The sequence below is a fragment of the Haplochromis burtoni genome, unplaced genomic scaffold (genome assembly GCF_018398535.1).
Source record: "Haplochromis burtoni strain Fernald_Lab_line unplaced genomic scaffold, NCSU_Asbu1 Contig_19, whole genome shotgun sequence".
Classification (NCBI taxonomy): Eukaryota; Metazoa; Chordata; class Actinopteri; order Cichliformes; family Cichlidae; genus Haplochromis; species Haplochromis burtoni.
Window position 1 is genome coordinate 2,886,384 of NW_024582380.1, and position 18,608 is coordinate 2,904,991.

General features: G+C 42.4%; 1 protein-coding gene across 4 annotated transcripts in view; it reads right to left on the reverse strand.

Moving 5' to 3' along the window:
• Positions 1–18,547, reverse strand: part of afap1l1a (actin filament associated protein 1-like 1a) — a 27,594-nt gene extending 9,047 nt beyond the window's left edge. The window contains exons 1-8 of one of the 4 annotated variants that reach the window (XM_005916459.2): positions 18,375–18,547; positions 1,861–1,986; positions 1,650–1,733; positions 1,472–1,551; positions 928–1,057; positions 674–769; positions 354–568; positions 70–249 (exon numbers count right to left, since the gene is read on the reverse strand). In XM_005916459.2, the coding sequence (XP_005916521.1) occupies positions 70–249; positions 354–568; positions 674–769; positions 928–1,057; positions 1,472–1,551; positions 1,650–1,733; positions 1,861–1,986; positions 18,375–18,402 (939 nt within the window). In that variant the 5' untranslated portion in view covers positions 18,403–18,547. Of the gene's footprint in view, positions 1–69; positions 250–353; positions 569–673; positions 770–927; positions 1,058–1,471; positions 1,552–1,649; positions 1,734–1,860; positions 1,987–5,477; positions 8,528–18,374 lie in introns of those variants that run through there. The other 3 variants (XM_005916460.2, XM_005916458.2, XM_005916457.2) reach the window with 3 other exon arrangements.
• Between the last annotated feature and the right edge of the window lie 61 nt (positions 18,548–18,608).

Here is an 18,608-nt window from a genome sequence, read left to right on the forward strand (position 1 = left end):
TGATGATTGGCAGCTATACCAGAGGAAAATACATGACTCCTGCATAAAATTGCAGCATGCTAAAATTACCGTAAGCCACGTGTGGGCCTGCTCTTTGCTCTGTACCGCCAGCACCAGCGCGTCCCCATTGGGTAAGGTAAAGCGAAGCTCGTGATGCTTCCTCTTGGTGTCTTTGGGGACGTAGACTACAGTGCATTGGGGCAGCAGCAGGTCCACGTAGGGGGACATGTCTTTGGAACTCTTATAACACTGCACAAAGAACAACATGTGGTACGTGTGAGGGGGGAAAAAAAAGGAAAGATACATAAGTAAAGAACATCCTTTAAGGAAGATGAGAAAGTGCAGCATCTCACTTGTAGCCTGTTGTCCCGTATGACAGTGAGCTGCTTGGCCCACTGCCCAAAGCGTTTTTTACGCAGCAGGAAGGCACAAATGCGACAGTCCCTGGCAGGAGGCATGGAGCTCTCATCGGAGGGCCACTGATGAGTAAGCCGGACGCTCGGGCTCCTCTCTTCCTCGTCTTCCTCGTAGGACTCGTAAGAACTGCTCAGAGCATCAGAATCATTGTCTGTTGAAGCAATGAGAAAGACAGAGAGAGGGAAAATGTAAGCTTTATTTGTTGGAAAAACGCAGGATTTATCCGGCGATCCTGGAAACGTGTGGGTGTTCTCACAGGAGTTTTTGCGACGTAGGTTTGAGCAGGTAGTGGGGTATTGGTTTTCTGTATCTTCATAGCCATCTTCTATAGAGTTAGGAGGGCTGGACCTTACTGGAAAGGGAAGGAAAAAATGCAATTTAGCTTTTGTTGCGCTAATTATCTGTGGTACATCCTGCTATATGATTGTGTTCATATCAATTATATCCTGTGCATGGAAAATTCTAGAACACTAAGGTCACTGAGTTCAACTGAGGTGGGAACATGCTGACCTCTTGTTATTATATACTCAGGCATCTTGCCAGGGCCCAGGGGCACTGCTTCTTCGTAGTACTCCTCTGGAGGAGGGGTTGTGGGCAGCGGGGGTGGCGAGTCAGCTGAGTGTGGCGCGGCACAGCTCTGCTAAGGGAGACACATAAATATAAACAAAGCTCTCAAATTTCCTCTATAGCCAAAAAAGCCAAAAGAGCTACATAATCAAAGAGATGCACAGAACAACCCTGTAAAAAAATTCCATAAATTAGACGCATGGGCTCTGGGCGGATCCCCAAGTCTTCACTCGTCCAGCAGTTTACAGAGCAATGAGCATGTCGAGCAAAGGGAAAACCCCACAATATGGAACACAGTCTCTGGTTTTCATCGCCTCTTTTGGATTTGCAATTTGCAAAGTGCAACTGGGGCAGCGAGTGCTGAAAAGACTGATATTAAACAGCTTACAGCCCACACACGGAATCCTTTCACCTTCAGGACTTTAAGCCAATATTTAGTTAATTTCCAAAATATGAGTTCTCATATTTTCTCATATTTTTCACTTGCCTTTATCGAAGTTTCAGTTTGTGCATTCTTGTTTTCTTTCACATCATCAGAAACATCCTTTAGGTCTCCAAGCTCACAATCTTAAAAAAAGAAAGAGACATTCATTTATTCTCGTTATGTTAAGGGCAGGGAATTTGCATAAGTGGCTTTCATTTGATCTCACTATGGTGGAGCTCACCAAATGTCTCAAAGAGAGACTCTACAAAGCTCGTGCCATTTCTGTACACTGATGAGTTCATGTAGATGTAGTCTGTTCCTGACACTAGAGGGGAGGAAGAAGAAAACACAGGCAGCAGTAAGTTAAAAAAAAACAGCATTAAAAAAAAAGACCTTATGTGTGCAATCATTCAGAACTTAGTGTAAAAATGAATTTCCTTCCTCTCTGTTACCTGATGGCTCTATCTGCTGCAGGAGGTTCCGCACTGAGGTCTTCTTCTCCTGGGTGGTGGAGCTGAGGTTCTCCTGGTCCAGCATCTTCAGCAGCACGCCCAGCTCACTCACCAACACCTCCATTGCTGCGCAGAGAGGAGGGCAAATGGTCAAAGGGGTGTGTGAGTATATGTGCAAGCATTTGTGTATAATTAGAGAGGGCAAAGGTCAGACTAGCAAGTCTAAACAAATCCCTGGTGTATGTCCAACAGGCTCTTTCTGCTTTGCTTTCCCCTCGTCCTTCTTTCAATTTGTGTCACTCTGCTTCACAGTTTGTCAATATCCATCAGCCATCTCATCACTGAGTCTCCTTTCTATCTCCCTCTGTCTATCCAGACTAAACAATGCCAAGAGGCTTCAGTCACAGGAAACACATCTGCTAATTGCTCATTAACCCTGTAAATATGTGAATTTGGAGCGACGACCAAAGATAACAGCAAAGGAACTTCTTGAAAAAAGCTCTAAAATTCTGCGGATTCACAAACTCAAATTTGAATCAACATTTAAGTGACAGAAAAACTAGATTTTTGTCCCCCTGGCCCTCTAAAAGGACAAACAGATACAGGCAATGGTTCAATATGGAGCATCGGACTCTAACAGGAATAACTTAAGGAGCACTTTAGAGAGCTCAGAACAAGCCAAATGAGAAAGCTAGAACTTCATTCACAAGGACCCGATCTTTATCCAGCAGTTGCGAAACTGAAATGCCGAACTTAGAAAAACACAAGCTGCCTTAAACAGGCTTTCACAGGGCTCTCTGGGTCCTCTGGACCCAAGATTGTAGGAACAGATATATCGCATACATCATATGTTGATCTGAGATGTAGGACAGGTCCACTCCCTGTTTCTCAGAGCAAAACCCAAATAAACTAGCTCACTCCCCCCAGCTGCTGCAAGCCCGAGAAAAGATTTGCAACCTGCTGCAAGCCAGTGCCACCAAGCAACGCTTTTTGTTTCTTCCAGCTTCCCGAGGTGTTTCCATTAGCTCGTTTGTAACCACCGTCTGTATTCTAGCACCCAGTTTATGTATGTATGCTTATGTATGTAAAAACAAAACAAAACCTAACAAATGGCTGAGTCACTGCTGGCATTCTTGTCTGCCTCCCCCTACTTCCCATTCTCCTCCATCTCTTACTCTCTCCCCTCCCTCCTACCCAATTTTCACAGTCCAGGCCCCTTGGACCTAGTGAACCGTGCGTCTTACTAGGGTCAGCCGCGGGACAGCCGCTGAGCCAGAAAACTCTTTGTACAGAGTGCGCTCATATGGCAGCAAGACCTGTTGCGCTAAGCACACACACAAACAGACACATACACTCGTGCACACAAGCCCAAAACGCACAGGCAGGCTCATGTGTTGTGCATTTAGCGAGGTGTGTCAAATCTTAACTTTTGTCTGCTTATCTAGAAAATGCACTCGAACCACTATCGTGTGCAGGATTTTGTACGCAGGCCTAAAAAGCACATTAATAAGTTGAGGCAGAATGTTGGCTGTCTCAACGTATGACCCCAACACAGTGAACTTGCATGTAATCACCTCTGACAAGCAGAAAATAAATTAGCTGGAGAAAATATCTATTGTTTGTCAGTGATGTATGTCCTACATTTCAGGGTGCTCCCACTCCTTAAAGACAGACATACTTTTCTTAGGTGGGTCTTCCTATGGGTTTTAACAATGCCCAGCCAAGGCTACGGTCAAAAGCAACAACAGCTACAGTAGGTGTATGTTTGCCTGTGTCTGTTTAACCACTTTGACTCCTGTACCAGCCTGGTTTCCTTCCATTGTAATAACAGCCCGCTCCCACTCTGAGGAACGGGCATGAGGATTTAATCCATGCTGTGAGCTGGAATGCGTCCTCATTAACATCTAATTCATGCAGGGAAATGAGGAAGTGGAAGGACAGGAAACTCATGAGAGTGGGATGTGTGGGCCTGGTGAACGCTGTCACTCTGCCAGAGGTTCCAGCTGTTTAGATTCTGGCTCTAGCGTAGCACTGGGCTTCCCCTAACCTAAGTGTAAGACAAAACCGTATCCACAGCATGACTCATTCTCTGCAGAGAGAAGTTGAAATTTACACCAGTCAGCACTAAATCAAGTATATTACATATAATATAATAGAGAAATTGAGGCGACGCTTTCAAAGGATTTGGCGTGAAGTAGGTCGCCTCACTCCTTAAAAACGGTTTCACAATTTTACTCCTTAAAAATCAGATTACCCAATTTCACGTTTACAGTGCAAGGGCGAGCAAGAAGGAATTACTTCCTCATTTTTGGCACTTGGGGCACGTGAGACCACCCTCAAGTCGTCCATCGTTCCTTTATAATTAACAACACACCATGCACGAGTGTCGTCACACGTCTAAAGCGGCGAGTCATCTTTTGCTTTTATGCTGCAACTGCTCGTGCGTGTGTTTGAATGCGATACGTAACCGATGTCTTCTAACTAATTACGCAAAAGCTCCCGTAATGTTACAGTGATAGATGAAAATGTGGTTCAGTGTAGTGAAAGCAATGTATGTGTCTCCATAGAAGGTCAAAGGGTAACTTTATTCTAAGCTTTGTGTACTTTCAGCTTTAAAAAAAAAAGACATCATAAAGTAGAAGACTTAAGACACCAGAGAAAAAAGATTGTGCAGGTCTGCAAAGTCATTCCAAGTTTAGAACACACTTGGTTTCCTCACACTTGCTTAACAATTGCTGTTAAACACCAGACACATTCCTCGCCTTGTTCATAGTGCAAGACTCTGCATTGTGTGTGTGTGTGTGTGTGTGTGTGTGTGTGCAGACCTTTGTTAAGTGGAGAGGGTAGTTTGTTTAACACTGCAGACTCAGGCCTTTAAAAGGAGCTTACATTTGTAGACTTTCTGTGCCAACTCTGTACGGTTGAATGATGGGTGAATAATTTCAGTGAGTCTAGCACCTGTGCTAACATGCCCAACAACGTCTAAATTAAAGAATAATCTGACCTCATACGATTGCACCATTTTTCTCAACCCCCGCTCCCTCCAAGTACCAAAGACCTCCCTCATGCTGAGCTGACTTCTTTTCTTGCCATGCAACCCACCCACCCACCCACACACACACACACACACACACACACACACACACACACACACACACACACACACACACACACACACACACAAACAAACTTAACATAACAGTATGTCGAAAGTGACAGGATTCAGTCAGCAGCAGCTTTGTTTCACAACATCACTGTAAGCAGACATTCCAACTTATCCAACAAGAATTTGCAGCCCACAAAGAGTCTTCAGAGGCTTCAGAAATTACAATGTTTCACTAACGACCCTGGCAAACACAGCTTTCTCAACAATTCAACATTTCTGCCTTTGTCTGTGTCTCAGTGAGCTGGCATGGCCCTCAAGGCATGAAGTAAACATCATCTGATTCCTACTGTGTTTGGATTGAAGGCACGACACCTTTAGTGTCTTTACATCCCCGCAGCTAACACACCTCTCTTTCCCTCGGCATGCCCAAATCCTGTAGCATCAGATGCTTTAATATACCAACATTTATAAAATATCTGTTTTTTTGTTGTTTCCTTTTCAAAACACTTACCTTCACGGGCAGTGGATGACAGTCCCACCATTCTCTAATTGGCTCATTCATACACAAAAGAGATACTTCAGGAGATACTCCAGACTCAAAGACACCCTTTGTGCTCTGTCCTGTGAAGTCTGTAGCGGAGGTGAGCTACCATCTGCTGAATTCACACTCCCTTTACCTCTCCCTTCCTCCATCTGATCTGTTATCTCTCTGCACCTCCCTCTCCGTCTACCCTCCTCTCGTTCCTTTTTTTTGAGTGGGGGGGGGGAGGCAGGGGTGGTGCTCTGCGTGTGTGCGCATGTGTTTGATCCCCCTTCTTCCACTGTAATCCTAGGGATCGTATAGCACCTGGGAAAGGCTTGCTGTGTAAACACACACACACTAATAGCTAACTCACATTCTTTATTCTTTTGCATTCTTTCCCTCTCTCTTTACATTATTAACTTTTAACTAGTGGCTACAAACTAAACAGGTTCCAGTTTAGCTGCCTGTGGAAATCCCCAGTTTATAGGGGTATTTTAACATGTCAAGTAAAAGTTGCAGGATTTAGGAAATTCTGTGGAGTAGTCATTAGGGCAAGTTGAGACCTTTTCAGTGTCACACGTGGAGGATTTGCTGCCTTGAGGCAGAATCAGGCAGCCAAACACGATGCAACATGCTGCCTTCAATCACACTGGCAGTAACGTGGCACAAACAGCCCTGAAGCATACACAGTTCAATACACAACCACAACCACAATATGACACACTAGCTTCTTCTAAGTGTAGGCTTTTACTATAAGAAGCCTCTTGCACAAGACTGGACAAGTATCATTATGATGTCACAAGACTGGGGTTACAGCATAAGCGTGCAAGTAATAAGATCACCTGTTGTTTGGAATCCTAGTGTGACCCCTCATCACCCCATTGTGATTCTATTTGGGGAGCTCATTCACTTTTTTGTTCAGAATTAGATGAGAATGGTTTTAAGATCCATCTGTGCTAATCGAGACTAGTTAACAGGTTGTAAATTTTTATTTAACTCATACAAAGATTTGTGTGTTTTTTTGTCTTTTGGTAGCTGATAAAAAGCACAACTTCATAATAACAATATAGAGTACTGTGCAAAACTATTGAGATAACCCTCATTTGTTTATATTTGCTAGGATAATTGGATGTAGGTGCTGCCATTTCTCAAAAACACAGGTACCACAGGCCATAGTGTGAATGTGAGTGTGAAAGTTTGTCTGTCTCTCTGTGTTAGCCCTGTGATAAACTGGTGATCTGTCCCGGGTGTAGCCTGCCTCTCGCCCTAGCACAGCTGGGATAGGCTCAGCTGCAACGGGATAAGCTGAATTGGATAAGCAGATAGAAAATGGAAGAATGGACTCCATTAGACCTTCTGCCTCTGATTTTCAGTGCAGTTCTTCTATACACAGTTGTTTCCATGTCTCGCTTTATTTTCTTTCTTCCCTCTCTTTGAAAGAGTAACATAGCATTGGTTCCACAGCAAAGAGTGTTCAAATTCAAGCGGATGAATTTTTTGCTCAGGCTTTTCTCCAAGTTGTCCTTCCTTAAGAATGATTTTATAACAGCCACCATTCTGAGGCCTTTCTGCTGATGCTTAAGCAAACAGTAGATGGATCAACTGAAGGGCCAGATTCATGTCTCAAAAATGCTAATCAGATACTGTTAATCTGTTGCAGATAGTTTTAAAGCTTGTCATTTCTATTTTGTCCTACACCTGTGTAGTTTTCTCAGATTTTTTTAAGGACACACTGCACACCATGCTGACATACAACAGGTTTTCAGCTAAACCAAAGGAATGGGAACAAATTACATCTGTTTGTAATTAGCTGCTAGTAATAAATTGCTAATTTGCTTGTTGTAAGTAAACACAACCCTGGTTCATCACTTGAGTTGGGTGTCTTTTTATGCTTAAATGAGTCATAGGTCAGTGTTAAGTGGCGTTACAAACAAAAACTACTCCTCTAAAAATGGTCCGGTAAAAGGACCGGACTTCTTGGAAGTTAAATATAAAGAAATGAGTAGTGGCTCGATGCTTTTGCACAGAATTGTATTTGTGAAGAAAAGCGCCGCACTAATGAGCTCCTTCTAAAATCTATTGATAAAAAAGCCAGACCCTTCCTCACTCGTAAATGGTGCTTCCCAGCTTTTCCCAAAATAGTCTCACATACTGCCTGATATGGCCTAAAAAAAAAACGCGTTCTGATAGTGACTAAATCTGAACTTTGACCTCAATAGTAAATATCTGACCCCATACAGAACTGTGGATGTTAGAGGAGGGATGTGAAAGCACACCAAGTTGTAAAATTCACACCACCTTGAACCATATTACAGCTGGGTGCGATGAATCTCAGGTTTTTGAAAAGCTAAAGCCTTCGGGGCAGAAATAGTCACAGTTAATGATAAAACAAAACCTAGTGTTTATTACAATGAAAACTACTGGTCAAGTCCACAGTGCAAAACAAAGGAGAACCATAAAGATGTAAGTCATGCCAGATAAAGCAGTTCGAGAGAAAAAAAGACGGTACCATCTGTGACTCCACAAGAGATCTGTATCTACTGAAAACTGATGGATTATCCTTGGAAGAGCCCCTTTCCTTATTGTCTTTGGAGATGCTGCATACACAACCATTTCTCAACCCGATCTGACATGAAAGCACACTGCACTGTGTAGGTGTCTTTCTTCCTCGGCCGAACAATACGACCCAGCAAGTTTTTGAAGGAGACGAAAAGCATATTTTTTGTGTGCAAAAGCATAATCTTATCTCATGTTAAGTGAGTCAAAGGATAGGGTTTTCAGTACAGAGACAGTGGCGTTTGAGTGTTATCATCATGCCGTGTGAGTGTTACCTAAATACCTCCATCCAACTCAGTCATCAAAGCTGAGTCAGGCATGTTTGAAAAAAAAAAGAGCTGATTCATAATGTTAAGAAGCACAGATGAGAAAGGAGATCACCGTTCACCACAGGATTTATCACACCACTCCGTGTAACAAAGAATGAGGTAAACCAGACAGCCAGATGTTCGCCCAGTTTTTAATTGAATTAGGAGGTGTGCCAACAATGCCTTCTCTCACCAGGCTGTGCCCTATCATGATGAAATTCCCTCCCACCCTACCCTTCGAATTCCTGGCATTTCCCAAGAGTGACAGCTCTTCTTTCCTCTCGCCAGTAGAAACGTGTCTGGGCATTCGCAAAGTGATATCTCTGGAGAACACCACAGGTACACAGGGACAGATCCGGTTCATAGCGCAAATCATCTTGATGGCTGCTGCCAGTCTTTCTGCTACTTTTTACTGCGTCATTTGTGATGGAGGAAGAGATATTCAAAAAAATGCTGTTGCTGTACGTTCATTTTACTTTCACGGTACATAAAGTTGCTATATTTGACATCACACAGAAAGACTGTGTATGAAATGGCTTGCTTGCAGTCACAAATAGACTGGGAAATATAGCTGCAGGCAGCGATGAGGGGGCCAAGCTGGCACAGTCACCATGGCAACTTGAGCTGACCATGTTAAAAGCACTGGCAGGAAAAATGAGTTGTTGCTTAATGCCCTGAGTGGCGACATTATTGAACTTGAGAACGTCAAGAAGAAGTACAAAGTGCATACACCAAGACTTTATTCAGATATGGAAATGTACTTATTCATTTATGTTTGATTGGAAAAGTTGGTGCATTTCCAGGTGTTCAACCTACGGTACAGTTTTAATACAATAGGATTCATGTCCATATCACTGCTGATTGTGAAACAGATATATCCATCAAACAAGAGAGAGCATAGCTTTAGGCCTGTTGAGCATTGTTGCGTACAATCTGCTAAACATGCCATAATGTTGTATGCTATTTCCAGACTGAATGTGATCCATATCTGATGTCATGAGCTTTGAAGTTAACTTGCTACAAGGAATATAACAGTACCTCATTAGGTGGTGTTATAAAGGTTACTCTAGCTTCAACTAAGCGATGGTGCTATAGTGCACGAGATGGAGACATGAAACTCGGTGAAACGACTGTCCCCAATGAGGGTGTCCCATTCATGCTCTTTAGCAGTAGCTGCTAGGAGCTACCACAGTGTTACTTTTATTTTCTCGCTCTGGTTGGCTAAGTTTAGGCAACAAAATGATTTAGTGTGGTTTACCACACAGGCACACCTGTGCACAGTTTACAAGCACTTTTTCACACATCTTCTTGGGGCCTCTTGCACAAACAACATTCAATGTTATATTATGGGAGAACATAGTAATCGTCCAACTGTGCAGTGTCCTTAAGTTTTGTGGAGCATTTTAGCATAATTTAGTCTGTTGTGTTGGTTTTGAATTAGCAAACAGCATATCATTGGGGGAGCTTTGGTTCTTCTTTTGGCTTCTTCCTGCTACAGCAGATCATCGGTTTCCACCTAACCCTGTCCTTGGCATCCACTTTTCTCACACCAAGCCTCTGAATGTCCCCTTTGATTACCTTCATGGGTTTTTTTCTCTTGTCTTCCACTTTTCATCTTGCCTGGGCAGCTCCTTCTTCAGCATCCTCTGTCCAACATATCCACTATCCCTCTTCTGCACATGCTCAAACCTTCTCGGCCTTGCTGCTCTAACTTTGTCTCCAAACTGCTTAACCTGAGCTGTTCCACTTGTGTATTAACTTCTAATCTTGTCAAATCCTGGTGACTCCCAATGAAAATCAATTCTTCCTTCTCCAGCTCCACCTACTGTCATTTTGTCAGTGCAATCCTGGTGACCCTGTCCATTTCACTCTCGCTGTTATCCTTCACATCACTCCTGACACTTATCTCCACTCTTCTTCACCTCGCTCGTGCACTGTCCATTTGTTTGGACGGTTGATCCCTGATATTTAAACTCCTCCACCTTCACTAACTCTGCTCCGTTGCTCCTTCACAGCTACACCTGTTTTGCTCTCATTGACAAACATGTATTCTGTCTTGCTTCTGCTGACTTTTATTCCTCTTCTCTCCAAAGCATGCTTCCACCTCTCCAGGCTATCTTCTACACAGTCACAGTGTCGTGTGCAGACTCCTGTCTAACCTCATCTCTCAATCTGTCCATCACCTCTACAAACAAGAAGGAACTCATAGCTGACTCTTGAGGCAATCCCACCTCCTCCTTGAACACATCTGTCAATCCGACTGCACACCTCACCACTATCTCGCTGTCCTCATTCATGTCCTACACCAGCCTCACATACGTCTCTGCCCCACCTGATTTTCATCAGCTCGTCTCTTGGCACATTATCTTATGCTTTCCCTAGGTGTCCTGGTTATTTTTTGGTTAGCATTTAAACTTTAAGGCTGGAGGAGTTGATGGATGGCAAAAAGCCACAGGGAAAATAAATACTGGACTTTCAGACACTTCATCAACTGAATACTAATGATTTGCTGGATATATTTACTTAACATTTAAACACAAAAAATGACAATATTTTATATTGCTGTGCTTATAGTTTTTATCAACATACACTCCAAAGAAATATATTAGTTTAAAATTAATGAATGTTTAAGTAAATCTTATTATTGGTCAATATTGCCGGGCCTGAAAACAGAGATGTCATTACGATAGAAGGCTGTGTTTTTGAGGGCTTAGGGAATAAGAGTCCATTCATTGGAAGCATGTCTGGCATATAGAGTAGAAAGTGTGGGTATTTAAAGGTTATGCCAGCACTTCTAAACTACCTACTGAAGACCCTGAGAGGGAGATTTAAAAAAGTAGCAAAACAAAGCATTTTTCCTCATCATCATTAGTATAATGGGCAGAGCATCTCTATGGAGTTCTCTCATATGGCCCCCAATAGAGATGGACTTCCTCTCTCTGCCGATGACATCACCTATCACCTCCAGCCTTCTGTTTCCTCTTCCTGTCAGCTGACCCATTCCCACTTTGACTGCAGCGTCTCTGGTGACCCCATTCTCATTTCACTATCTAGATCATTCACCAGATAGAATAGAGAATGCATCTGCAGCTGCATTTCAAAGAAACAATAAAACAGAGCCTTGAATACGCGATTACTGCAAAAACTCATTTAGCAGCTACAGGCTGAACCCCTGAGAGAGATAATTATGTTCTCATGGCCTTTTTGTTAATGCATTCATTGTGTAGGTAGTAATGTCAGACAAAGCAGTGATAATGAACATATATACTAAATGTAGACTACAAAACTGGAGCTGAGCAGCAGGTGAGAAGAACATGTGGAAAAGTTTATTTGTTTTGGAGGAACTGCAAAGGTATATGGCTAAGGAGAGAGAGAAAAACATGCTCCACCCCCACTGTTTTTACTGGACTCGGGAAGCTGCTTCAGGTTATTATAAAATACAGCAACGATCCCACACTCCATGATACAAGTGTATGAGCAAAGACAATAAATATAACAGTGATGGGGACTCTCTAAGGACATAGATATGCTGAGTTTCTATGCGAGTAGAGTATTATTCTGTCTGAGATGTTTACTTTTACTTGCAATAACTGGCCGGCACACTGACCCGAAACTGACAGAGCGATAAACAGCATTGCATTCAGCAGAGCATGCGTTTCACGGCACAATCTAGGCACAATTTCCAATCTAACATCTTTGTTTAAATCTCCCTGAGCCTCTCCCCGAATCAAAGCAAATATTTCTACACATCACTTACATTTGGTTTGTTTGTGTCGTGCAGTCTGTCTCTAAGAGATTTCTGGCTCCATCCTGCATTCTTGCTCCTACTAATTACACCACTCTAACGAGCTCACCCCAGACAGAGAAAATACTCAAACTCATTAGGTATCTATGGTGGCCGGGGCACTTATGGTCAGAGTGTGGGAGAAGTATGGGCTTGTGCACTCCCGCTCACCTGCTTAAGCATTAACTGGCTCTTTGAAGGTCAGCCATTAAGCACAGAAGCTTTTGATGTTCAGACGGTGATAGCTAGAGCTGCTATCTCAAAGAGACAGTCAAGGTCCTAAGTTAGAGGTCAGGTTAGTAAAGCAACTCTGCTCTTTCTTCCTACCTGACATTGGTGATGTTTGTTCAGCAGCTTTTGCATCTCTGTAGCAAGAATCTCATGCTATCAGGCCCTAAGAATAATTGTATCTGACAGGTATGGGAGAAAGGTTTATGTTACTGAAATAATTTTAGTGAAATAATTACACTGTTGAAAGAGGCAACACTAAAGTTGTACTACTGACGCCCTGAAATAAGATTTCTTCTGGTGTAGCAGAGTTCCACTTTTGACTCCTACAATCCTTTACCCCTCAGTCTACTGTGGCAAATCTCTTGTGTGTGATGAAGAAGCATCTCAACAGCTGATGATGCCTGTTTATGCATTACCACAGTAACAGAATGGCAAAGTGCCCAGGGGATTTCCCTGTATTTTATCAGTGCATTGTGAGGCAGGGCCGATCTTCCCAGTGTCCCTGAAAAATAAAATGCAATAAAAAAAAAAAGGGAGGAGACAAAAATGGACAGATGGGTAGAAAGAGTCTGATCAACAGTAATACTCACCAGGTGTAAACATATGCATCTGGGCATTTCTCAATATGGACTAAGGTCAAAGGGATGTCTGCCTGCTAGACTTCCTTCCCCTTGCTCTCATTTTTCATTTTTTGCTCTGATTTATTCAGGTCCAGGATGGCACAGAGGGCTTGACTCAGCCTGCTGCTAGACAAAGCCCCTACAGTGGAGTCAGTATTATTCAGATCCCGTATCTGCCCTCAGTCCTATGAGATCACCACAATGCTATGTCTCCCTCACAGAAAAGTATTCACACACTTAGAAAGATGCTATTTTGCAAGTGGAAGCACTGATGTTGCACAGACAAGGGTAATATAGACAGAACAGACGCCGGCAGACACTCACACACACCATTTACGTGCGCGTGCGTGCACGCACACGCTCAGAATCCCAGTCACACATGCACAGAAGGAGGAGAGAGGCTGCTTTGTCTCCACTTGGGATTTTCTGTGTTAATAAGATCTGAACTAAAACGCTGTATTCAGTTTTCACCAGAAAGCTGAGATTTCTGTTGTCTGAATCTGTCATGTTAGCCATAAGAAGGCCTTGATAACTGCCTTTGTATTGTATAGTTAAGAGCATTTAAATGCATAATGAGGATGACTTTGGGCATGGATTTTGCAGTGTAAACAATAAAATGAGTCTTGATTATAAACAACAGTTATGCCTAAAAAGTTAAAATAACATTTACTAAATCATTACTAAGTTACCTTTCAACACACTTCCATGCAGTGTTTTAGGTAATGGATTAGCATGTCGTGCCTCATGTAGTTTCACTTCTTTTTTGTTCTTTTTTCACTAAGTGCAATATGTGTTCAGTCTTCAAAGAAGCATGAAACCACAGAGGCAGAAAACAAAGGAGGTGGAAAGTCTGCAAAGTATTAAATATCATTACAATATAATAAGCTATTGGCAGGCTGGAGTCTTTTTTCATAGTCTATCTGCTTGGGTTTTGTTTTCAGGTTCTTCCCACATTCCAAAGACGCTCATAGTTAAATGGCTGTTCTATACTGACCATAGGTGGGAGGGTAGCTTGTGACTCCCCTAGTGTGACCTGGGATCGGCTCCAGCCACTAAGACCTTCTTATATGAAATACCAGAATTTGTCCTGCTTTTTTCATGGTCCAATGAAAAGAATGCCAAAGCACAGCAACAGGGAAAAACCTACAGGTGAGAAGCTGTTTTGCAGTGTTTCAATATTTTACTTTTACAGTCATTTTTGCATTTATACACAATAACAATAATTCCTTCACTGACAGTGACTGGAGCAAAGAACCACAATAAACTGACACAAAGACTTTAAAAATATCATTTTACAGACCGAACTTCTTCAAAAGAGCCAAGCATGAAATCTACTTTTTTAATGTAGATAATATCAAACATTATGTTACAATGTTTTGTGGTATACGTCATCACACATCATACACCAAAACTCTTGTGAATTCCACACCATGTGTTGTCGGTAACATGTCTCTTTACCCCCTAAAGCAAAATGGAAAAAAATAAAATAAAATTTCTGTACCTGTTTCATAAATCACCCTAATTCACATCTGTTCGAAAGTCACATATAGACATCCTAACTGATAACAGGTTAGACAAGTCCTATTATGCCAAGTTTTCCCAATAAATCGTAATCTTTTCTAAGTACTGCTTGTATCTGTGTGCCAGCACACCTCAGGCAGAGTCCCTTTTCACTGTCAGCAGCATAAGAAAACACCTTTTTTTCCTCAGTGTCACGTACACTATATAGTCCCCTGCTACAGTGGTGTGATGCAGGTCTCCATGGAAACCCTATATAAACAGCAATGTGTGGAGAATGACCACTGCCTACATGTGCACGCCCACATGTGCACATACACTCACATAACCCGCACACATATACAGCCATATGAATCATAGTGATCTCCTGTTCTCATAGGGTTAAAGAGGGGGGAATTCCACTTCTTATAGTGCTGGTCTACAATCATCCATAATTTAGAGCTCATGAATGATGAAGCACATATATCATACATACACGTATATACTAAATGCCTTAATGTATGCTACATGTGTGATCGACCCATGTCTGCAAAGCTTCTTCATAATTAAAAACTCCTACTAAAGTCTCAAAAGGGAAACAAAACAAAGACTCTTTTGAACAAAGGTTATATGGAAGGGAGATTCCCTTTTCTATATGTTCTGGGTCTCATTGACGTTCATGTGGTTCAAGTTAGTTACAATAATACTATACTGTGTACATCACATCATAGAAAAGATCTAGAGTTCTACTGGAAACAGCTTTGCACCAGAGAACAGGCAGCTTTCTTTGAGTTTTTTGAACTGTAAATGAAGGTGAATGCTATTTTATGGCCTGTAGAATTCATTGTAACTGTCCTTTGTTACGTCTGGCTATTTCATTTACAACAGGATGCGAAACAGACTAAACGAACAACATTTAAACTGAACCACAGGATGGTTTTATTGTTGTTAATCCTCCTTGACCTCATCGAACTCAACTGGAAAGCTGAGCAAGGAGGACAACATCATAGGAAGCTATGATTTTGCTCATTTTGGCTGCTAAAACTAATGGTAAAAAGCCAAGTTGTAAAATACTGGAGAAAAGCCAAATGTATAAGGACTCTTTGTTTGTTACATAAAAATGCAGATCACCCAGCAGATAATCAGGAAGTGTTGCATAAATGTGCACACAGTGAAGTCCCCTGACCGCTGCATAGATGATGAAAGCGGGCAGCATTTTAATTGTGCTCTTTTGCACTGCTAACCTGAGACCACTGAAATTGTGATTTAATACGGCCGCTACCAATTAAAACCTCTGTTGTCTCCTAACAGTGCTCAGAACTCAGTTCTATGAAAAGAAAAACATTTTCTTACTCTGAGCCGTTTCCTATGTGAATAATATATTAAGAGGATGGTGGGGGTTGGAATGACATTCCAACAGGCTCACAAGCACGGGCGCATGGATGCCCTGCAACACACTGGCTGTCTTTTTCATATAGTACTCAGTGGAATGTGGAGCACGCTGTCACATTAGCAGAAATGAATATACAGAGTAGGGATTTGCATGTGGTGAACTTGTGCATTTCTCTCTGCATCATTTTCTACTCCATAGTCTATTGTTTTTCTCTACAAGTTCTTCCACATGCTCTGACAATAGCCTCAATTCATCATATCTGATGGGCTAAATCACAGGCAAACCCCGTTGCTGCGATGCATCTCTGCAGGGACGACCTCGCCCTTCTCACACCCACCTGAATGCTCTGCTTCTCACACTGTTCACTGAGGTCGACTGTGGAAACAAAACCTTTGTTACACTGCTGCTGCTGCAGCTGGCTCAGACAGTCGCTGGCTCACACCATTCAAGTTCCTACCTGCCACTTGTCAACTTTTACAAGTTTGATATCTGAACATATGAATTCTAACTGCAAAAGCAGTTCCGCACATTTTTGCTGCCTTGGGTTTTTCTTTTTTAGCTTTTAGTGCAACTTGATCAGTTAAAGATGTGGCGATTGACTCCTGCGTGACACAAAAACCCCTGTTTTGCCTTTTGCAGTATGTTTTCTTCCTCATTCCCCGTGTGTCCCATGAAGCTCTTTCACATCAACTCTGTAGCATTTGTCTGAATCTAAGCAGAAGATGTGTATAAATCTTTATAAGCATTAGAATTTATCTGGCTGCTTCTATCTCCTATCACGTCATCTGTAAACATTAGTGATCCAATGCCACTGGAAGACACACACCCATGCATCACTGCATTTACTGGGCTTTGAAAGATATACTCCAGGTCCTGAACCTTTCTCTATAATTTTGATCTTAGTGTCGCCTGTCCAAAGATTGCAGTCCCAGAGCTAATTTGACCTTTCTGTTCTTGAAGCTGACTTCTAGCTTGCTCCTCACAAATACAAAAGATTCAGCTCTTGTGAACTCCTCTACATTATCAATGTCAGCCTCCTGGAGAGTGTTCATCACTTTGCAGGATGTTTTGAAGTGGACCTTCTTTACTAATATCTTTATCATTTCTGACATGCTACAAACTTTATGAATGCTCATTAGCCCATTATAACATATCTGACAGATCAAATAAATAGCTGCAGGCAAGCAGGGGACAGGGGAGTGTTTATTCTCGTGGTGTTTACACAAACAAAAAGCCCAGTCTGTCAAGATGCATTCTTGTGTGTTTGTACGAGTTTCTCTGTTGAGAAAGATAGCAATGACAGATGAGATTTTCTGCTCGTCTGCAAATCTGGACAAGCCCTAAAAACTTCCTTCCTAAGATGCTTTGCCTCCACACCAAAAACACTGCTAACATCAACATAATCCTCATATGCTGACAGAGTCACAAAGAATGGAAAAGGAGGTAAACTGAGGACGGGAGGGCAGGAGTGACCAAAAGAATTGTTGTTTTTCTTGTAGGCATGCAGGTTTGCCCCCTTTTCTTTCATTTCCAGTCAGCTGAGTAAAAATGTCCATTAAGCTGAACGTTATAATCACTATCACATGTTTACCTGCCTGGCTGCGGGCAACAAGTCGATGAAAACCATTTGAGAGTTCACAGCTCTAAAAGCAAACAGCAACACCAGCTTAAATCACTGCAGGTTTGACCATATGTTCTTAGTTGAAATGCTACACTTGGTCAAACCTTTCCTGATTAATGCCATCACTTCTGATGTTTAGCTAAAGCCCAGACGGAGGCAAGTGTATATGCTTTTTGTTACAGTGGGAAAACATGTTGCTGTGCAGGGGGTGCGAGTGCACCCCGCCCAGAGAAAACACATGGCATGGAAACACATTTTGTATTTCTGGCTATTCAACACACACACACACACACACACACACACACACACACACACACACACACACACTGCATATCCCTGGAGATCTGTGCAAAAGAATTCTGTGCCGTTGGCGTCCAATACCAGACAATTACTAGCAGGATCACCCAATCTGTAAAGATCTCATCTCCACATCCAGATATTTGACTTGACTCAGGATGAGTGAGATTCACTTTCTAGAACAACAATCAAACTGTGGGTCTTGGGTCTGCACTTGGTTTCCTGGTTGTCCAAGCAGCTGGGGGGGAGACCAAAGCAGCTTTATTTCTTTTCTTTTCCTTTTAAGTGGACTACAATTGTATCTTTGTAGATGCTCCACATGAGTTCACATTTACTCAATTTGCTTCATTTACATTTACTTTGTCTAAAATGACATGTTTGTGAGTGTTTGTTGAAGGTAAATGAGGCAGTAAACATTTGGGTTCAGTGAAGTAGAAAACCCAACAAGAATTTCCGCAGATAAAAGTGTGAGAGGAAGGGTGTGTGTGTCACTCTTTGACAGTCTCCCAGAAATGATTAGTTCCCATAAACAAACACATGCTTGTCTTAATTAGCTGACGAATTAGAAAGCAGCTTACACTTACACTTGGGGCCGCTTGTGTCCATTGCGCTGTGATGCTGTCCCTGTGAAAGTCTACTGCAGGTCCATGAGTGAGTGAGCGAGCATGTGAAGACGTGTGGAGAGCTGCTTGCTGCCGCCGCTGATAGATCCACAGTGGATACAACACAGAGCAGCAGCAGGCACCCGCTGATCTGCTGGGTCCTAAAGCCACCAAGCTCCCGTCGCAGCAGCACAGCTCGGAGCCACAAAT